Source organism: Jatropha curcas, chromosome 8 (assembly GCF_041381405.1).
Source record: "Jatropha curcas cultivar XTBG-Jc1 chromosome 8, XTBG_Jcur_1.0, whole genome shotgun sequence".
Taxonomy (NCBI): Eukaryota; Viridiplantae; Streptophyta; class Magnoliopsida; order Malpighiales; family Euphorbiaceae; genus Jatropha; species Jatropha curcas.
The window spans coordinates 6,935,685-6,958,621 of NC_143158.1; the positions used below are offsets into that span (position 1 = coordinate 6,935,685).

The following is a 22,937-nucleotide window of genomic DNA, read 5'->3' on the forward strand; positions in this document are numbered from 1 at the left end:
AAGTAATTAAATATCAATAAAATAGTAATCCATACAGAGTATAGGACTAATATTTGCAAGGCCTTGGTCTTAAAATCATTCTTCCATTGAAAATTCCCATAAAAATTTTACCAAATAATAAATATTCATCTGCTGTTAGCTACCACTTTTGTTTTCTATTCCAAATACATGTTTGGATAACAAATATGAAAAAGATCTTTGTGGTTAAAACAAATTTATTTCCTTATTAATTTTGCCATCACTTAAAATAAAAAAAAATTTTTGTTTTTGAAGAGTTTTTTTTTTTTTTTTTTTTAGATTTTAGCCATTACAAAATTATAATGATTCCCATTTATACTGAGTAATTAATTGTGTAAGCCAGTTAAAATTTATTAATAAACTATTTAAATTTAAAAAAAAAAAACACAATTAAGATTCTTTTAAGCATATGCTATCAAACACAATTAAGATTCTTTCGAGCAAACAGAATATGCCAAGAAATGATGCGCCTCCGAATCCTAAGCCAATTATAAATTTATAATATTCTCGAAGAACATAATCATGGTCACGTGATATAGATTTCAGGTGAATTCAAGTGTGTTTTTTTTTTTTTTTTTTTTTTTTTTGATAAATAAATTTTGGATTAAGCAATATTTTTAAAATATAACATTACAATTACGGCATATGTAATTACAATTTGTTTTTCAAATATAACATCACAATTACAACTTAAATAATAACAATAAAAGGAGGGAGATGGAAATTAAAACTAAAAATAATAAAAAGATTTAACGGTTTTAATCTTCTCCTGCAAATTTTAAATATTGGTAAAAATATCACTCAATTGAACATTGTAAATAATAAAAGAATATTAGTATAAATATCACGCCATTGAACATTATAAATAATAAAAATTGTTTTTTAACCTTAGTCAAAATACTAAACAGGGCCTTCTATTATAATGTGAAATTATAAATTAAATTCTAATTAAACTTAATCATTCTGAAATAATCAGTTTACGAATTTAATTGTGAAAATTTAAATAAAACCTAATCAAGTGAAAAACAAAATGAAATTGTGATTGGCAAATTGCTTCAAAATATGCAAAAGTTCATCAATCAAGAATCCATCCAGTTTATTCAACAATTCATATTTACATAAGACCTCAACACATGCATGCATAATTTACACCAAAAGAATTTTTTTAACTTTTTTTTTTTCAACTATAAATTCACTAAAAGAAAAGAAGAAACATGAACATTTGACGAATTTTCAAGGTGAAGATCCCCACAAAACCTCAGCTACAATAGTAGCAGCTTCAGCATCAGAAACAGAAGCTTCTTTAACTCTCTCCAATATTTCTTGCTTAAATGCTCTCTTCTCTCTTTGCCTTAACCCTTCTCCAACCTCTAATTGCACTGCAAATTTTGCCACACAGCCTGCAAATGGAAACCTCTCTAAAACCTTCTTTTCTTTAATCTTTTCACTCTCCTTCTCCTCATCAAAATTACTAATATCAATCAAATCGCTACCAAGATCCAATCTTTGCAATTCCACAAGTTTTTTAATCAACCCTTCTTTAAGCATAGCTTCAATTGCTTCTTTTCTACCAAAATACCCAATTTCAAGAATGCACTCCATTGCCAAAACCCTAATTTGCAAATCTTTGTAATCCAAGAAACAAATAATTTTGGGTATTTCTCCATTTGACTCGATCTCATCCACTAATGGCGATTTAATTAACTTAATTAAAGAACAGAGCACTCTGATTGATTTCCACGAAGCCATTGATACAAGAGCATGTATTAATGGACCCATTAGCACTTGACCCACAAAAACATCTTTATTGAATCGAATCAAAGCTGCAACTACAAAACCACACTGTTCTTTAATTCTTTTAGACCAATTGTTATTATTAGGATCGCAAATAATGTTTTCAAGAATATATAGAATTTTAGACTTAAGAACTAAATCTTGTAACTCGCGATTAAACCCTTGCGAGACTCTGTTTTCAAACTGAGTTAACAAACTCACCAATACCTCCTCGTTTTCGTTCTTCCCAGGCTCTTTCAACGCCGCTGTTAAGCTCTCGATGCTTTCACGATCGATCCAAGCTTGAATTTCTGACTCGATTGACCCCGCGACTCGTGAAATGGAGTGAGTGGAGACTCGGCGATTTAGGAAATTTCTAAAACTGTAACCACGCGATTCTTGTAAAGATTCAATAAGAGTTCTAAGACTGGTGAGATGTTGAGAGAGAGTAGAGAGATTTGGGTCTTTAGAAAGAATAGTATCGGACTCTGTTTCGAGCTCTAACAGAGCTTTAATGGCGGGTGAGTTGGAATCGGTAGATTTAGGAGTGGGATGGAGCTGTAAGTCATGAGAAGCTTGTTTAAGAGCTTCTAGGACTTTAAGGACTCTTGAAATCTCTTCTTTTGATGATGGGTTTTCCATTAGTGGGTAAAGAGAGAGAAAACAGACAGAGTATGAGTCTGTTCGAGAGAGACACAGACTTACATGTTACATATAGATTCAGAGTTTCTTAGAAATGAAGCTCAACGACCAGTCAGAGGGTAACACAGTAGCTCATGAAATTTCAGGACGCCACTTGTTTCTTTTGTTTGGTTTTAGTTTAAATTTATATTTTATATTAACAGAGATTTATATTAGATCTGATATGGTTTTGGTTAGCCAAGAATTTGCTGATTCACAAGCTTTTTGTATTGTGACGTGTGATTAATGAGTGGCTCTTGTTTGGGAGATTTATTTTCACTGTTGAAAAATTTTTAAAAATTAAAATTATTTTGACTAGAATTATTTTTCCTTTTTTCTTTCTATTTTTTGCATAAATTATTTACTCTTTCCGCATAAATGGTTCAACTCTAAAATTTTTAGATATTATAATATTAACTTAAAGTAGTTTATGTTCACTAGATATTAAAAATAAACAAACCTGACATTGAGAGCGAAAATTAATTTATAATATACCTTAAATCGAGGAAATCGACATATCAATATATGAGAAATTCGATCATATAGGGTTTAATTTCAATTCTCAACTCATTGACCTATAACACTACTAAAAAATTTAAAAAACACATTATATAATTGGAAAAAAAAAAATTGCTGCAAACGAGAGAAGTTTGACGCAAGGATAAAACTCAGTCAAAAATTAATTTATTTTAAAAATATAGAAAAATTAAGGTTAAGTATTTAATATTAAAATAAAAGGAGTTAGTTGAAACATAGAAAAATACTAAACGACAAGCAAAGAGGGGCATATTCGGATCGGATCCAAGTATGTGCTCCAGAGTCCAGAACCTGTTTGAAAACAAAAGCGAATAAGCGATTTTCCTTTTGTTAGTTTATATAGTTGTCACGTAATAATAAAAAAAATAAAAATAAAGTGTAATAATAGTGTCCCAGTCCCAGATTCATTTCTCACTGTTTCCTTTGAAAAACTAGACAGTTCCACAGTCGAGTAAATCAATAAAAATAATATTTTTTATTAAAATGAGAATATTTTTAATTTTTTATTGAAATGAGAATATTTTTAATTATATATTGAAAGAAAAAAATAAAATTTGAATAATTTTTAAAAAATTATTATTATTATTGATTTAGTATGTAAACATAACTATGGATACGGTCTATACAAGTACGTTCATTTCCTTTTATGTGGGGTTTGGTTTTAGAGCAAGAGTCCATGAGTTATCATTCATTTTCCTTAGTTGGAACTTTTTCTTTTTCTTTTTCTTTTTTTTTTTTTTGGCAAATTATTTACATCAAAACTAATGAATCAATAAATTTACCTTTTAGGTTTTGCTTTCGCACTTGTTTGGTTAAGGAGAAAATGACTAGATAAATATTAAATGTGAGTCTCACAACATATTTAGAGAAGTATAAAACTAATTATTTATTTGTCCATAAGAAATCATTTAAATAAAAAAAAAGTGAATTAAAAATGTAACTTGGCTTTTTATTAAATCATTGTATATTTTTTTGGATGGGAAAAAAACAATTTCCATTTTCTTATAATTATCATTCATAATCCAATTCCTTAAAGTTGAAGAGCAGAAGATAACTTGGAAAAGGAAAAGGTTGGTTCTACAATAGAATGGAGTCCTCGTTGCATTTCTAGAGTATCACCGTCACCATCATTGATCTTCCTTTCATGACAAAGCCACACCCAATTTTCAAATAATTATTAGTTTCTTTTCTGTTTATGAATTTTTTTTATATTGAATAATGTTTGATTAGACAATAAAAGACTATATTTAAAAAGTTTCATATTAGAAAAAGTAAAAGGAAATTTTACTTATTTGTTTTGTAAATTAAAATCACTATAACAGATTTTTTTTTTTTTTGAAAATGATATAACAAATAATTATTAATTTAACATCATCGGTACTTGTTATTAAAAATTGTTTTTAACAAAAATTTTATATATTTTTTATTTTTCATTAACAAAAAATTTAAAAACTATATAGACTACAAAATGAAATTTCAAAAATTCAAATTTAAAATAAAGATTATGAATCGTGAATTAGATTAAACTTCAAAGAATAAATACAAATTAATTCAAAATATATACTTATTAAGCGTATTTTTATTATCTTATTTATTTTTAATAAAGTTAAACTTATAAAAAAAAATGCAAAGAAAATTTAGAGAACAAATACAAGTTCTCTTTTTCTATACTCTTATAATACAACTTCATATTGAAAGTAGTTTCTTAATTTATGTTTTGCTTTGTCACAGTAAAAAAGAATTAGAGGTCGAATCTATTATTATTTCTGATTCTACTTGTAAAAAATATGTTTTATTTACAATTTTGCTCTTAGTTTTATCTAATTAATTATATAATTCATATTTATGGTTTGTTATATATATTTATTCCTTTTTTTTTTCTTTCCCCCTTTATCACACAACTCAGTCTTTAAAAAAAAAAAAAAATTCAATGCTTCCTGTGGGAAGAGAAACTTCGAATCACATGACATATTTGAAAAAGTAGAATCAATAATTTAGAAATTATTTGTTTAGATTGAATTCTGAATATTAAATCTGAATTTACTATTTTGTTGAGTTGAATAATTAACAACCGATCATTGGATGATTAACCAATGATGCATAATGTAATTTTACTATTATACGATGCAAATTTATCTTTTCATTTACATAGCTCATTGTATCAGCTCTAAAAAGAAATCTTTTTATTCAGCTAAAATTTGATTTGCAAATTCAGATAAATAATTTAGACTTGAAACTCCTTAATATGTCTGCGTAGTTTGACTTTTCGGTGTTTGTTGTATTATCAATTTATTGGTGTTTGTTGTTTTAGGTTTGATTTTATTTATCCATGTTTTTTGTATTTGGGATAAATTTTGGACATATGGGTGTTTGTTTGTTTCTTTTTTTCTTCGAGTTCTGAAAAAGCTTTACCATATTTGGACTTTAGATTAAGTTGTTTGAAGGTTAGACGAGTGGTGATGTGATGCCTGTCATTGCAAGGAGCCTCTCTTATTTTCCAACCTATTAACAAAAGAAAAGTGAATGTTTGGTGGTGCCTAAAAATATATATTATGTATGGTAATTTTCGGTAAAATTAGTTGTTTTTGTTAGTTATCAATTTTAGTAGAGTGTAGTTATTAATTATTTAAGTAACTGTTGTCGAACACAATTTATATAGACCGAACAATTTTCAAAGTATAGAAAATTTTAAAAATATTTTTTAGACAAAATTATTTTATATAAATAAATGAAGCCTTTTTTTTTTTTAAGATATGATTTACACATTTTAAGAGATGGACAAAAACAAAAGTTTTAGTTAAAGTTTTTGTTTTTATATTCAGTATTATATCTTATTACTATGGTCAAAGAATATGTATACGTATTGCATATACGTAACTACAAGGACAAAATGTATTTTAATACGGTTCACAAGAAACATACTTCTAATCAAGGAATATATTTTATGTTAAAAAATTAAAAATTAAAAATCAAATCAAACACTCTCTGTCTCTCAGTAATTGTTATTTAAATATAAAAATTATTTCTTTTTGTTGTATAAAGCCACTAAAAATTATTCTAATATATTTTATGTTCAATTAATTAAAAGAAAATTCCAATTACATTAATTTATTCTGCTTTATATGTAAGATTTTTTTTTTAATTACAAAATAGGATAAAACTCAAAAGAATCAAACAACTTGCCTAAACTAGATGGTTGCAACAAACCCAAACAACTATTATTATTATTGATTAATAATATTATTAATCTTCAAAAAAATTTATATAATACTGTTATTATTATTCCATGTAAAACCGTATATATAACATAAAATTATTTTTTTATATATTATGAATATTGTTATTATTGAGAGTTTTACAAAATCCAATATTAGATTTTTCTATTTAAATGGTAATAAAATATATAAAATTTTAAGAGTTATGTTAATTTTCTAATTAGGATATATATAATACACATAAAAAAAATTGACAAAACTTATTATGGAAACAGTTATTAGATCAACAGATTAATAGGGCAATGATGCAAAAGTCAATGATTTACAGTCCGCAATCCACCATCTTATTTCGCATCTCACATTTATTTATTTGGAGTTTTCTTTTTTCTTTTTTATGCTATAGAAAAATTAAAAAATTGAAATAAAATAATCAGGAAAAATTATATCATATTTTAAAAATAAATTTCAAAAATTAAATATTATAAATTGATAATATATTTTATTTGTATTATTATTATGTATTTCTATGGAAAGCAACTATCAAATACGTAAGTTTTATTTCAATAATATACAAATTTTTTCTCAAAAAAAAAAAAAATCATTCTCAGGATTTCTATATTTGTGTACTTTATCAATTTATCAGTTTATCTAAACAAATATTTAATGAATTTTTTTATACGTAAAAAGAGAAATTAGTGTATTTTTGGGGAAATAAGGGAAAAAAAAAAGACAAAATAAAAATCTGTAATCTTACCATTGCATGATTGGATCCATATATATAATTTCAGGCTTGTTTGTTGTTTCTCCTGTTTGGTGTCGCTATGGTGGGTCCCTGCCTCCGACAAAGAACCAATTGCCTGCAAAGGGAAGCCATAATTATGCACCATCGCACCTTACCATGACATCTGCCAGAACGAAAACAAACAGTTCCTTCTAGCCTACACCGCGCCACTCCAGTTTTTGTTCCCTGCTAACTCACGCATCCCCTGTTCCATATCATCCACCTTATCTCCAACCATAAGATCCATAACGATAACATTGGGTATGTTCATTCATTGACTCTCTTGTCTCTTCTTGCCTGCAAAGATTTGAGGTACCTTGTTTCTCTATATATATGTCCCTCGCTCGCTCTACTGTAATTGTTTATATATGATTAATCTTGTTTTCATGGGTAGTTTTTTTCTTTATTTGTTTTATTCATAATTGTTGGAGACTTAGAAAATATAGAACTGCTTCATTTGGTTATTTCATACTGTAGTTCTTTTGCGTATGTAAATAATATATGGGGCGGTTAATTCTGAAGACAAATTAAAAACTTTGTCTTTTTGTAAAAGTTGGTTCCTTTACTTTTTACTTTTCATTTTGATTTTTGTTGGGACTTCTGGGATGTGATTTTCGAGAGGGTCTGTGTCTTTTTTTGAGTTGAAATGTCAGATTAAGTGGTCAACTGAATAAAGATTTGAAGATTTGGGATTTTAGAGTTAAGGTTATTAGATTGTTGGATTTCGAGATTTGGGATGTAAGGATTAAGATTGTTAGATTGAATGTTGATTCTTTGTTTCTGTGGTGCAGGTAGTTAAATATATTTTCACTGGATGATTGATTAATAATCTGGCCAGAAGTTACTAAGATGAAGTCCACATTTCTTCAATGCTTATTGGCATTCATTTTATTTTTGGGATTTGTGAACATTGGAAATGCGGGAATCACAAGTTCTTTTATTCGGTCTGCGTGGCCATCTACTGACATCCCTCTTGATAATGAAGTATTTGCTGTTCCAAAGGGTTATAATGCACCACAACAAGTAAGCACTATATATATAAGTGCAGATTTATGCTTTTTCATTCTCCATAATACTTGATGATATTGGTTAGAGACAATGCCATCAATGACGGACACAAAGTGGGGCTGATGAAGAATATTTTAAATATTTAGATTTATCTAACATGTTCCAAGTGAAGGTTTGAGATGTGTATCTCCTGAATGGTGGTTAACCCCTCAGAAAAGTATCTCGTTTGATATGAATTAGCTAGCTAATATAGTTATTCTATGCTTTATGTTTCAAGTAGTGCTTTTAATTGTGAATTATTAGTAAACAAGTGATTTGCAAATTGAGAATGAATATTTATCAAAATATTTATCTGTTCATGATCATATTCATATTTATCTGTTCATGACCATATTTGAGTCCTTGTCGAGTTGTAGTGAAACTTTGAGACTTGTGAAGATGTTTATGAGATAAACATGATCCGGAAAGCATACAGAAATATTAATTGATACCAGATAAAGCCACTACCTACCTATAAAAATCACTCTACTTTCCAACCTTCAGTGTGTTTCTCTGAAGTGCATAGACTTACTCCTGCTTTAACTAAAAATATTACATTTGACAATGATGGCTAAGATGTGAGAATGAAAAACAGAGTAGGAAAGAAAGAAATGGCTGGGTGCATGCATGTGTATTTTCCATGTCAAGGCTTACACCTATGATATATATTTTACTGATACACTTAATAAGTATTCTTTATGTCATTGAATATATAAAGTATTCTTTGTCTGTTAATTATTGTTGAATAGAAACTGTGCACATAAAGTAGCATCATTTGCGTCGGACACGATGACATTATGCTTTTTGCTTGTTTGCAAACCTGTAAAACTAAATTATATTCTCAAAGATCTCATGACTTCGATTGAGAATGTTTCTAATTGTTGTAAATTATAATCAGTTGATGATCGGATAATACGACCGCTTTCTAATTATGCATATATGATGTTTCTTTTATTGTCACCTCTTTATCAGCATTTTTGCGGTTTACTTTAACTGCAGGTGCATATAACCCAAGGTGATTACAATGGAAAAGCTGTAATTATCTCATGGGTGACACCTGATGAACCTGGGTCCAGCAAAGTGCAATATGGCACATCAAAGAAAAAATATGATTTTACTGCTGAGGGGATAGTGAGAAACTATACATTTTACCAATACAAATCTGGATACATTCATCATTGCCTTCTTGATGGCCTTAAGGTAATGTATGGTTGACCAATGGAAAAGCGCCGGGCTATATTCATGCATAGCTTAATTTTCTTGAAACAGGAGCAAATTGCTAGTTGCAAGAAGTTGTGTTATCTATAAACAAGACACCCTTGCATAAACTCAGTGCATTTATAAATTATCATTACTATTTATTACTGTAAATAAGTTATGGAATACACGAGTATGACTTTTAGACAACTAGTTTTGAATCTAAAATCGCCATTAACGTTAATCAGTTTTTACAAATTGCTGATTGATATGCCACCAATTAGGGGTTTCTGGTCACTCTATGGTTTTCTGAATTAATCACTTGGTTTTTTCTTGTTTTCAGTATGACACCAAATATTATTACAAGATTGGGGATGGTGATTCTTCTAGGGAATTCTGGTTTGAAACACCTCCAATAATTAATCCAGATGTTCCTTACAAATTTGGAATAATTGGTGAGTTATTCCCTCTGTACAAAGTCATCTAAGGGCAATCTTTAATTTTTCCGTTTAAAAGAATATAATATTGATCTGCATTGAATTTTAAGTATTTGTTATTTGTCGCAATCTAAATGGAATTTAGAGTATCATAGTTTCAGGTTTGATATGTTATGTTATATGAAATACAATGATGCCGATTCTAGAAAGAGCTAGAATATTCAGATTGCTGGAACTTGAAGAAAATTAGATCTTTATCAAAGTTATTTTGCCAAATCAAAACAATTGCCTGTGACACAGAGTCATGTAATACAACTAATGGAACATCTCATGAATTGTTTGTTTTTTGTCTTTTAACTAACAGTTAGAAGTTACCAAAACTTGGATTAGAACTTTAATTTAGTTTCTTTCATTATATTTTGATATTTGCTGAAATTTAATTTTGAAATGTTATTCCTATATATATACTCATTGGCAATCTATTTTATACAGCCTTAGTCATTGCTTCTGATTTTTTTTCTTTCTCCTTGTGTCTCCTTATCCTTTGTCCGAATCAATTATCTTTATGCATCTCTCATCTTTATTATCAAATAATGGCTTAACCTACAAAAATATCCCGAACTTTGCAACCTGTATAACATTTGTCCTCCTGACACCTCAACTTACAAACTTGGATATATTGTCACCCAAATTCAAATTTGACAGAGTATAGAATCAAATGTTATAAAGTGGTACTCACCATGTGGCTATTAGCTTGAGTTTAGTTTCATCTTGGGTGCAAGAAATGTGTCCCCTTATGGGATAATTAAAAAAACGGCGCATTTTTTAGCCTTGGATTAAGTTAACCTTGTGGGTCCCATTTTATAATATTTTACTCAAAATCTAGGTCAAATATGAAATTGGGGTGTCAATATATCTAAGTTTCTAAACTGGGATGCCCGAGGTACAAAGGTCAAAATAGAGTGATTTTATAACAAGTCGCAAAGTTCAGGGTAATTTTGTAGTTTAAGCCTTAGATGATTGGTTTGATGAACTTTGCAACTCTTATCTGAGTTACTACTGAACTTCTAGAAAAGCATTACCTGTAACTCCATAATCATGCTTATTTATATGCATTCATCTAAAAACTCAACGTGGTTTGTGTAAATCATTTTGATATCGTTGCACTAATCAGTGGCTCCATGTGGCAGGTGACTTGGGACAGACCTATAATTCCCTGTCTACTCTTGAGCATTTCATGCAGAGTAAAGCCCCGGCTGTATTATTTGTTGGAGATCTTTCTTATGCCGATAGATATCAATATAATGATGTAGGTATACGATGGGATTCATGGGGTCGTTTTGTTGAGAAAAGTGCAGCATATCAGCCGTGGATGTGGTGTGTTGGAAATCATGAAATAGAGTACATGCCGTACATGGTAAACTTTTAGACTATTTTATCATTTCTAAATTACTTCAATATGAATATTATTAATCTCTTTAGTTACTTGTCAATACTATAAGATCTTTTAGAATGATGTGCTTCTTGTCCATAGAAACATTGCACAGTGAAACAGTAACCATCCTATGATAATTTATAGGCTTTTGTTCCTCCTTTTGTTGCCGTAGTACTGCTGTTCTTGTGTGGACTGCTGTTCTTGTGTGGTATCGTGGAACAATCTCAAGGACATAGTCAAAGGCTCAAAGCTTCATTTAACACTTTTTTTGTTTTGTTTTTTTTATTCTTTCTTGTTATGTATTTCTACATTGTGCATTCCATGGAGGACACATTAACTAAGAGTTGCCTAACCGAAGATATTGCTGGATCATCAGAAAAAAAAAAAAAAAAAAAAAAAGATGAAAAGGGTTTTTTATGTGGAAGTTGTACTTGTAGGACCTGCAGTCTGTGATCCCTGATAAAATGCAACTATTTCATCAATTTTACAAAAAGACGGTGGTCATGGGAAAAATTATTGGACATGAAAAGACATAGGGCTGGATCATAGCGCTCTGTCTGTCTTCATCATCTGAATTTGTTCTGTGGGTCTATAATTTATTTTTGTTTCTTTATTGCCCAAGTTACATGACATTTGGCAGTAGTCAACAGTGGTATGCATAGTAATATAGTTCAGCGATTAGAATTATGTCATTGCTCTGGATTTTTTAATATTTTTTTTATTCAATTGTACAAGTATTTGCTGCTATTAACTTTGTACAAATGTCTTAGCAATAGTAATTTCTTGTTTAGCTCCAAATCTTTTAATGTATAAACATATGCAGGAGGAAGTTGTTCCTTTCAAATCTTATCTTCAAAGGTACCCGACCCCTTATTTGGCCTCCAAAAGTAGCAGTCCTCTCTGGTATGCTATCAGACGTGCATCTGCTCACATAATTGTGTTATCCAGCTATTCTCCTTTTGGTAACTTTTCCTTCCTTTCCTTGACTTTACTATCAATTAGGTAGTCATCCTGTAATGTATTATTTTCATTTTAAGAATACAAACTAAATCAGGTATAAAAAATCAGTTTCATCTGCTCCTCTTTTTTTGGTTAAATTGTGTGATTTAAGATGAGATTCTTTTAAATTTGAACAGTGAAATACACTCCCCAATGGCTTTGGCTCAAAGGAGAACTCAAAAATGTTAACAGGGAGAAGACACCTTGGCTCATTGTTCTCATGCATGTCCCACTTTACAACAGTAATGAAGCACACTTCATGGAGGGTGAAAGCATGCGAGTAGTCTTTGAGAAATGGTTCATCCGTTACAAAGTTGATATAATATTTGCTGGCCATGTTCATGCCTATGAGAGATCAGTATGTTTCTTAAATTCTATTATTTTCCATGTTCTTCCATTAGGACAACTAACACATATAATTTGTTGCTTTAAGGAAGCTAAGTCTTTCCTCCTCTCTTTTAAAAATTTCAGTATCGGATCTCAAATATTCACTACAATATTTCAAGTGGTGACCGTTACCCTATACCAGACAAATCTGCCCCCGTTTACATTACCGTTGGAGATGGAGGAAATCAAGAAGGTCTTGCTGGAAAGTAAGTATAATTGCAAGAGGAGGAAAAAGATCAATTACAATGATGTCTAATGTCATGTGAAAGATTCAACAAGAAAACCAAAGTTACTTTCAATATTAAACAATTGTTCCGTTGCATCTGTAGGTTCAGAGATCCGCAACCAGATTATTCCGCATTCAGAGAAGCTAGTTATGGGCATTCAACATTGGAGATAATGAATAGGACTCATGCGATCTACCATTGGAACCGCAATGATGATGGTAAAAAAGTGCCAACTGATGCATTTGTATTGCACAATCAGTACTGGTAAGTACACCGTGCCTATTTTGGCCATTGGTCGACAATATAGCAGAAAAATTCAAGTTTTCTGGCACATGTCAGCCAAAACAAATGTCGGTTAAATTCCCTTCTTGCTACATAAGGCAATGCCAGGCATAGCAGGAGGTTGAAAGGCTTTAACATACAAATACCGAGATGATAGCTTTTATGTGTGTAATCGCGTGTCAACAATACTGATGTTAGGGAAAATGCAAGAGCTTGCTTATATGTTAAGATGGCATTTAGTTATGAAACAATGGTCTTCACAATGAGAAACGGAAAGAAACCAAAAACTGCTCTCTCTGTAGATTGTAATATGTGCATAAATGGAATTAGTGCAAAAATTTGTATTAATGATGAGAATTTATAGTAAAAGTGAGTTGTGTCTGCGCAGGGTAAGTAATCAGAGACGGAGAAAACTGAAGAAGCTTCATCTGAGGAATATTGTAGGCTGGATCGCTAATCAGCAGTGATAAGATTTCAGTAGCCTTGAAATAACGCTTTCTTGAAGCAAATGTTTCAGGAAAGGCTAGTGAAGCTTATCAGCAGTGTTTCAGGAGGCTAATGAAGCTACAAGAACAATTGGGGCAACCTGTATATCTTTAAAACGTGTTAAGTAAGCTGGCTTTCTTGTATAATAAATCACTCTGGGTAGCTTTCTTGGAATAATAATGTTGAATTGCAGAAAATTATTGCCTTTCTTCTCTGTACCCTTTATTTAAATCGAAATCCATTATTCAAAAATAACTTGCATAATGCCACGTGTTACTTGGAACTCTGCGCAGTTCTTTTACATATTATTTTAGTTAATTAAAATGAAATTCTTAAATAAAAAAAAAAATTCTTTAACATTAAGTTACTACAAGAATTACTACAAAGAGTTGAGCATTTTAATAGAATTCATTGCATACAGTGATAATATTCTAAATGACATTCATGAAGACAACTCCAATGCTGCTTCAGTCAACCAACAAAATTTTATGACAGCAGCCTTCTAGTTTTAAAAAGATTATTGATAGAATAGCGAATGAAATGATATTGAGAATATTGCATAAACTGCAGTATATAAAAAGCATTACAAAACGGTCAAAAAATCAGATGATACCTTGCAACATTTCTGCCCCCTACCCCGCATAAGAAATTGACGTAAAGGGTGTCCGCAGCTCACGAGACTACCCAATTGGTGTTGATCTGCCCTCTCAAATACTTGACTTGTTGCCTATTCTTGAAAAAATAGTTATGTACACTAAGGGTTTGCTCTCACATATACATAGTGCAAAATTTATTGATAACTAAATATGCACTTTAAGTGAAAGCTAGTGATGTTTCTCTTTATGGATCTATTCTGTGGGTTTAAAAAGAGCCTCAGGCTGCCTGCAAAGTGCCACTAATCTGCTATTTAAACAAGGATTTGTTCAGGAATCACGGTAGATAGGTTGTGGCATCCACTTGAGGTTCAGATGTAATGTTCCAGATTTAGCCCCATCAAGTGGAAACTGGTCTCTGTACTCTCCTTCCAGAATAACCCTTGTCAATGTCAGGATGCATCTTCCCATATAGTCCTGCATGATCATAAAATATATGAGACTGTGAAATTCAAGTTGCTTTTTCCTTTGTCTTCCTTTTGTCTTTATAACAAAAGAAAAACATCAACAAAAACATCCACAGCATATGGCAAGCACATGAATGCAGAGGTGTATGGAATTTGATTCCAGAGTCGCTAGTTTGATCAATATTTGAACAGTATAGAGTGAATAGAGAGATAATCAGTAGTATTGGCAAGTGAGTGTGCTCCTCATGTAAATTATTAGGCTTTGATTCAATATAACAGACTGTAGAGAAAATTTTTCCCAAAGAAACACATAAAAAACTAAATATCTACCTGAATTCTCAGAGCTTCTAAAGCAAAACTCAATAGGGATGATCTCCCTGTTCCAGTGAGAAACAGCTAAATAAATACATCAAATAGTTTTTACCTTGCCAAATGTGTCATGATCCCAAACTTCAACAATCAACATATCATGTAGTCCATCCTCAACAACAAAGTCAAAGGTTTGGTTCCAAACAGGGTTCAAACTGTCATTCACAACCTGAAAAAAGAAGTGCAAGGCCACAAGGGACATTTGCACAGGCACATGAAACCTTCTTATGGATGAGTACCTTCCTTTTACAACATTGAGAATTGCAAAAAATATAGCAACAACTAAAAACAAAAGGCGTTATACTTGTAGAGAAATTATAAACACATGCTACTAAAAATAAAAGAAGAAAGAACCTTTCTGCAATTTGAGGAGATTGTTAAAAACTTTAAAATCCTCAAAAAAAAATCACAACCTTAGATAGGCAAATTCCTAGTATTAACTGAAGAGGAAGCACATGAATTTCCAAACAATCCTCCCAGTAGTAGTTGAGCTTGGGGGATTCCAATTAGCACTTATGGTCCAATTTATATTTCTTCTCATGGGCATAGCTGATTCCGAATTGAGATTTGAGTCCAAGCCCATCTAGCAGAGGAGGACCTCTCAGCAACTACTGTTCTTCTTTTAACATTATGAAACTTGATAAGTAAATTTTTTACATTTTGTAGAGTTGTTTTGCAAATAATGTAGCCTCGAAAGACTTATTTGGCTTTCTGTTGAATAAAGAACTCTGGTGTGATAACTTAGGATTCAAGTCTGCATCAACATCCTAGGTTCAAAAAATTGTGGTTTAGGATGGAATAGGCATTTATGAAAAGGACGTCTATTTCTTGCATGGCCTGCAACTATTTCCACTTGATGAAACTATCCTAACAAGAAAATTTGTGAATGAACACTAAACGGGAAAAAGAAAATTGAATAGTAATAAAAAGCCTACATTTGTTTAGTCAGAGGTTATACAACACTCAAACAGAAAATTCATATAAAAAATTAGATGTTATTAAATTCAAGGATAAGTCCAAATAAATCCTAAATTTCTGCTTCCTTAACTGCAGTACTTACCCTGGTTTTGTTCCTTGTTTCTGATTTCTTCATTGTGAGGACAACATAGGGATCAGCCTTTCCCATAAAATCTACCACAGGCAAATCTTCAGCAGATATAATAGTTACAGAAAGAACTCCTCTAATAATCACATCCCTTCTCCTTCGTGTGACTGATTTTCCATTTTCAGTAACTTCCATCCCATCAGCTCCACTTTTAAGAACCTTCTCCAAGGAGGTCATCGAATAGCTGGGAGCAAAGGGGTTGGTAAAGCCATTCCCCATGCCAAACGGATAGTACAAAAGCTCCAAGTGAACCTAAAATCATATAAAATGATACTGCCATAAAATTTTTTAGCATTTAATGATAGACAATTTTTTTCTTTAGAGAAATGAACTAAAATAATCATCAACAAATAGTTTGTCAGAAGTTCTCATATTAGCCAAATTGATTTCCCAAGCTTGAGCTGAAATCAGTTCCATCAATTTTTAGCAAAAAGAATAAATGCTTCAATTCATGAAATCCAATTGGTTCTGGCCATTTAATCGTTCAACTCCAACTAATAGGAACATTCAGCTAGATAAATTTATTCGCTAACCAAAGGACTGATAAGAAAGGATAACAATAAAGATGGAGAAAAGAAAAACAAAACGTTTCCTAGTTATTAAAGGAAGACCAGATCACCTGTCCCCTGCTTTTATTATCCCTATGGACCTCCAAATCTTTAACTAGCTTCAACCACACATCCTTCACTTTACCGGGCTGAAGCTCCCTTAGCGGCACTTGAGCACATCCAATGAGCTCAGATGCCTGCAGTGGCCCTTCGTCATCAAAGATCTTTACCACCAAGTGTTGAGTGGATTCATCTTCAACAATGAATTCAAAGTGTTCATTCCAGATTGGACTCAGATCATTGTTCTGTGAGGGGAAGACCAAGAAATTTTGTTTAGGTCGAGTTAAATAAAGAAAAATAGACAAGATATATTAGGATATCCTACAATAATTTTACTGGTTTTTGTTCTGTCACGCAGAGGACGAATGCATAATTCAGCATAGGGATCTGATTTTCCAATTATGTCTTTGTTTGTCAACTCCTTTGCTTGCACAAGCTTCACTTCCAGTGTGCCAACAGGCTTTAACTCCAGATCACTGAACAACCAAAAATATTAATTATTAGCTTTTTCCATGGATTGTTAGAAATAAAGATCATAGAAAATAACAAGCAACCACCAAAACCCCAATCCTACTTCCCCTCATTGATCAAAAGAAACCAGTAACACTTTTCTAAACTTCCCAACTCAACTGTTACTGAAATACCTGTAGTCCCCAGGCACAATTGGGATAACTTTGCGAACAGGCCAAGTGATTGAATCTTCAACGGCATCCCGTATTGTCCGCTGTATTAGGTAAATATATTATTTCATTAGACCTTCGATCATTTTATCACAGAAATCAGAAAACTGGAACTCAGGTTATTGTCCTAATATGAAAAAAGAAATTCAGCCTCCACTACCACCATTATACACAACAACAGAAGCAACAGTCTTCATATGTATAAATGAAACCAACAGGCTATTCACAGATAAATAGTTAATAAACGTTTACACTAAGTCAACACGCTTTTCAGGTTTGTGATCCAAGGTATCCAAAAACAACCAAAACCTTTTAATGTTGATAGATGCCGTGCATGTTATACAAAAAAAAAAAAAAAACAAAAAACAAAAAATCTGTTCCTTGCATGCAAAGTTGAAAATTGTCTTAGGCTGAGGAATTCCTTGTGGAAAATGTCTATATAATAACCCAAGCCATCACATTTCAGATTACAGGAAGTGCAATAAATCCTGAGCAAATAATCTCTTGGAGCAACTTATGTTCAAGCCCTGGTACCATTAACATGATGCTTTGTCAATAGAGAAATGAGAAAATACAAGTCATACATCAATATAGCATTTCCAAGATAAAATTGTGAGGCAATGGTCTTCTAGATTTACTTAATTGAACAAGAAATTAGCAAGCATTTGAGAACACCCCTCTTTTCATAAACCTCCAATCACAACTCAATGGATCCAGCAACAAACTTTACAAGTTAGGGCCATAATTTAAGAGACAAAGAAGTGAAACTCCACAATCCTATCTTGAACTCAAAGCATTTAGTTTACAACATGGCTGGAGCCTGGAGCATTTGTACTCTAATTGTAAAACTTTAAGATCTAGAAATGAACGTCTGATTTACAATGGAGGGAGAAATATTCATTTTGCTAACTGTAATAACAAATAAACGCAGATAACAAGAAGTTACAGTCAGTGAAACATCAATGCATTATCATATTATATGTTTGTGTCAGAAAAGGCAATTACTGGTTGCACAAACCTCAATAGCATCACTAATTCCAGGAATTGCTGATATGTCCCCACCAACAACTTTAAGTGTGAAATCCAACTTTTTCTGCAAACCAACAACCAAAGTCCACCAAACATATGAGTTGCTTGTCTGTGTGTGTCTGCATGGGCATATGCACATGAAAGCATACGTGTGTGGAAAAGCGCAAAGACGCATGTGTTTTTTACTTCAAATCCACTTCTTTATGTTTCAAAAACATCCTGTTTGAGATTTGGAAATTTTCTCATATATGCATATAACAATATAATAACTGTTAGGATTTGACTCAAAATCCATGTGGGATTTTAAAAAAGAACTTTTGCATTCATGGGGGAAAAAAACTTGAATTATTTCATGTTCACAGTAAGATTATTTCCTATGTGATGTTATAACTCATATTTTAGACTAATTCCTAATTGATATGGATCCATAATGAAGTAGAATTAAAGGGAGGACCATTGTGTTTGTTGTTTTTCAGAGAATGTGGGAGAAAATCAAGACATAGATGTTTTATCCATATAAAGAAGTAGAAATTAAAAAAATAAAAAAAGGGACCTTACAGGTTATCATTGAAAAAGAGTTGAGAACCATATAAATTGATAATCTGTGTTTGTCGATTTGATTGCATACTGCTGCATCCCAATTTAATATTATTAATAGATAAACTTATAACATCTCAGAAACTTGTCATTAGCTTGACATATTAGGAGCAAATCAGATTCAGTCTAAATGTTCTACTTCAATTCATTAATAAGAAAGCTGCTTGCTTCATTATAAAACGTGATAATGTCTGCAGGCATTGCATGTGCATATGTTTTTTATATTGCATCCCAGTCAAAACTCTTCCTTCCTGTGTGTTCCAGCATGTGTTCGTGTTGTGCATGCATGTCTAAATATATCTTTCCTATCTCATAAATCATAAGCTTCCAAAAAACTCAAAGATACCGCACCTTTTGCCTCAGGGAATAAGAAACAGCTCCAAAGCAAGGAAACTCATCGACTAGCGGCTTAAAGATCAACCTGAAAACCCCAGTAAATCCAATATCTTTCACCTGAACAGAAGAGAAGAAAAGAATAAAGCATAGTTCACTAGAATAAATAATAAAGAATAAAGCATAATAATAATAATAATTCACTAGGAGGCAAAAAGGAAGTCAAGCCAAAAGTTGAAGAAGTTTCCATCTACAAGATCGAAAATCCAGGTGGCACCAGAAATGCTACAAATCCATAAAAAGCTTCACACAATACCAAAGTGTAAAGTATTTATCTTCTAGAATGAGGAGAAACAATTCCTCTCTCGAATGTTATCGACTTCCGTGTTCTCCTTGCAACATAAAAAGGTGGGAGAGACAATTGCTAAAATACCTTTCCAAGCCTAAAACTCATATTCTAAGAAAAGCCACAGCAGCCTAACTAAGCCAAATCCCGTAACCATCTTGCCCAAGAATAACGAAGTAAGAAACAAAGAGGTGGCATAGCAAAGCAACTGCACTTTCACATAAATAACATCTACTAGCCTTCGTTGTCCCCCAATTTCTGGACTTCCCAAGCCAAAAAAAAAAAAAAAAACATCCTTCATTGGAGAATCTTCCACAAACTAAATTCCTATTGCCTTTTCATGGGAAGCTAATCATGATGTTACTTATACTCTCACTGTGAATAACATACTGATTTAATATCAAAACATCTTCCTTTAACAAGCCTCCAACAGGCATTATCTTTTCTTTGCATATTCTATGCCATCTTACATATAATGGGGCAAAGAAATGAAAGTAGAGTCATTGGCAAAGGAAGTGCAAGAGACTATGAGAAGCCCCCTTCCCAACCCCCTAGCTCTTCTTCCATAAATAAGTCATTTGGAATCCCTTTTCTTTATTGCTTTAGAGAACATTTTACTGAGGACTTCATGCACCAAGAAAAGTAAGAATGAGATGGCAAATAATATGAATCTCCATGGTCTAAACCCCATTTGCATGGATAGAGAACAAAAGGATAGACAACCCCGGCATCCACTTACACAACGATGCATCAAAACCCACTCTCTATACAATACAAAGGAGCACGTCCAACAAACATGATTATAGGCTCTCTCTAACAAGTTCACAAATTATCGTTTTTTCCCAATAGTTGATATTCGCACCCAGAACTTTTTTTTATATGCACAGAATCAAGGGTTCCACCCTCCAAAAGAAAGCAATTTTGAAATAGACTTGCAATTGCAGATGACCTTTTTCAATTGCAATGCGAGAAATTTGGATATCAGATAATACATGCTTCCCACAAGATTAAAAGGCTGTAAGTCTTAGCTAAGTTCAATTATCACAAAATCCTCAATTTCATAAATCAGCAAATATCCAAAAGGTTACCTGCACAGGCAAGGAAACTCCAAGTCTAGTCTTAATATCAAGTACTATACTTGGATTCCCATCCCAATTCATTTCCAACTCCATTGTAATGCCACTTCCTCCACCATCTTCAATAATAGAAACTCCTGAACAATAACATTGAGTTGTAAGAAGCTGAAGATGGATAGGGATCACTAATTTGTACAATTTTAGACAACCAAAGATATCACACAGCAACATCCTATTTTTGCTGATATGCTAAAGTAGATCCCCAGGTGGAATGGGCAAGAAAATTCACTGCAAACAAATCTCCCAACAGAAGCTCATCCAGCTCAGGTTAGCCATTTGACCATCATACAAAAGCCAAACAAAAATTGCTACATATATCTCTAATTGCAAACGAGTATTAATGAAGCATGTTTTTCAAATTAACATCAATACATGAGAATAGTTGGAACTCAGTTGCAAAAATATAAATTAAAAATTAAAATCTAATATTATTTTGATACATTTAAATGAAACCAACCTGTAAATTGTGGTGCAACAGTTCCAAGAGTGAACTTGGAAAATTTAAGAGAAGACAGTATAATTGGTCTATATTGCTCAAGAACAGGCTCCACCGAAGTCTTTATCAACTCAGACGCTGCCTATCGAAACAACACGACCATGATATTTATTTGAAGTTGCCCATTAACTAAAACCCGTTTCTTCTCACGATACTTAACTATTAAAACCCAGAAAGGCTGAGGCAAAAGCATTAATCCATTAAAGCGAAAAAGTGAAACCCAAAAAAAGTCAATACCTCATTGACATAGGGCCAGATCTTTGTGAGTTGAAGATTAAGCCAATTCAACTGAAAAAAAATGCAAAGCCAACAAACATAACCAAATTAGGAACCAAAAGACAGATCCTATTCATATAGATAAATACTATAAAGAAACAGAGTAGGTAAGCAAATGAGAGGACTCAACTTCTGGCGCTGGGAGAAAACAACCCATGAAGGGTAGTACTCAGCAGGCAAGATCTTTCTAGAATCCTCCACCGTCATTCTCGCAAACGCAGCAATAGTAGTTGCCTGAATTAATCCACCACCAAAATAAAATTCTAAAAAAACACAAAATGGAAACTAAAAACAATTTAAACTATCAAGTATACACAACACTAACAAGCTCAGAGCGAAGCTTGGATCGGGCATTCTCTGACCGCACAAACCCAATGATCAAAGCAAGACCAACGACTATCCCAATAACCAGACCAACAAAAAACGACATTTTTACTGGGTTGATGATCAATACAGAGACAACAAATTCAATTGCGAGAAACGAGAGGAGACAAGGGATTGGTCTGGTTTGCGTGGTTGTTGGAGAAATAATGATTTGTTGGAGGCTTGGAGCTATTTAGCTTAATATGTTATTATGGGTTTAATAGCGGAGATTAAGAAGCTTGGTGGGGTCTGATGTTAATGGCGATTTTGATTGGGGAATCGTTGTAAACGAAGATACTACTAGGCGGACATACCAGACTTCATAGAAAGAAAGTGCTTTAGCAAGAAAGTAAGTGAAAGGTCGTTGCCGACAAAAAGCCGACTTCCAAATTCATCATTTCTATATGTTTTTGTTGTTTTCCGGACATGAATTAATTTGGACATTGCTTCGCGTAATACAAGCTTCCATCTGTAAGATCGTAATGGCGAGTTTAAACTGTAATTACCAGTGTATTTTGGACAGCTCAGCGTCATTAACGACTGCGATTTGACTACTTTAACTAATTAATTTTTTTTATTTGGGAAAGGCAAAGAAAAAAGTGAGGGTCCACATAACATAAGATAACACCGACTGCGTTTTTCATGTTTTTTACTTTTTTTGTCAACGAAATAAATGATTATTTTCTTTATTATATACTTCTTAAAAAAATAATTTAGTGATTGATAAAGAATATTTTTATAGAAAATTTTCACTTTTAATATTAAAAATATGCTAAAAATTTAAAAACTAAATTCAAACTTTAAGTTCATAAAGATATATATGTTGCAAATAAATATTGTTCCTTAATTAGAAGGATTCATCCTAATTTTTTTATCCAAAAATTATTAATAGTAATAATTATAATTCCAAACAAACCCTTATTTACATCTTATTCGAAATAAATATTATAATTTATAACCAACAAAAATAATGATTATGTTGAATGAATCTAAAACAAGGGGTAGATTAATTTTTATAAAGGCCAAAAAAGTGAGTT

The 22,937-nt window shown here is 31.9% G+C and overlaps 3 protein-coding genes across 6 annotated transcripts; 1 reads left to right on the forward strand and 2 right to left on the reverse strand.

Moving 5' to 3' along the window:
- Positions 1-1,093: 1,093 nt before the first annotated feature.
- LOC105641270 (uncharacterized) lies at positions 1,094-2,603 on the reverse strand. Its single transcript, XM_012225778.4, has one exon. It carries the CDS (start codon positions 2,431-2,433, stop codon positions 1,252-1,254), a length of 1,182 nt encoding a protein of 393 aa, XP_012081168.1. The 5' UTR covers positions 2,434-2,603; the 3' UTR covers positions 1,094-1,251.
- Positions 2,604-7,019: 4,416 nt separating this feature from the next.
- Positions 7,020-13,766, forward strand: PAP26 (purple acid phosphatase 26). Of its 3 annotated transcripts, none has more exons than XM_012225780.4 (10): positions 7,021-7,266; positions 7,797-8,028; positions 9,052-9,252; positions 9,593-9,704; positions 10,877-11,103; positions 11,945-12,083; positions 12,258-12,478; positions 12,592-12,713; positions 12,837-12,998; positions 13,405-13,766. In XM_012225780.4, exons 2-10 carry the CDS (start codon positions 7,855-7,857, stop codon positions 13,481-13,483), a joined length of 1,437 nt encoding a protein of 478 aa, XP_012081170.1. In that variant the 5' UTR covers positions 7,021-7,266; positions 7,797-7,854; the 3' UTR covers positions 13,484-13,766. The 3 variants fall into 3 exon arrangements, with proteins under 3 accessions (XP_089580706.1, XP_012081170.1, XP_012081169.1); XM_012225779.4 differs by having other exon boundaries at positions 7,022-7,317; XM_089724580.1 differs by lacking the exon at positions 13,405-13,766 and having other exon boundaries at positions 7,020-7,317; positions 12,837-13,002.
- A 253-nt stretch (positions 13,767-14,019) lies between these two features.
- On the reverse strand, positions 14,020-22,287 carry LOC105641273 (synaptotagmin-5). 2 transcript variants are annotated; one of them, XM_089724579.1, is made up of 13 exons: positions 21,863-22,283; positions 21,663-21,771; positions 21,499-21,545; positions 21,223-21,343; positions 20,718-20,842; positions 19,302-19,403; positions 18,343-18,417; positions 17,289-17,368; positions 16,970-17,120; positions 16,656-16,889; positions 15,992-16,288; positions 14,987-15,100; positions 14,020-14,572 (listed from the first exon to the last, which is right to left on the reverse strand). In XM_089724579.1, the coding sequence occupies exons 1-13, from the start codon at positions 21,965-21,967 to the stop codon at positions 14,426-14,428; spliced, it is 1,707 nt and encodes a 568-aa protein (XP_089580705.1). In that variant the 5' UTR covers positions 21,968-22,283; the 3' UTR covers positions 14,020-14,425. The 2 variants fall into 2 exon arrangements, 1 of the variants encoding a protein (XP_089580705.1); XR_016321966.1 differs by having other exon boundaries at positions 14,537-14,572; positions 14,987-15,152; positions 21,863-22,287.
- Positions 22,288-22,937: the final 650 nt, after the last annotated feature.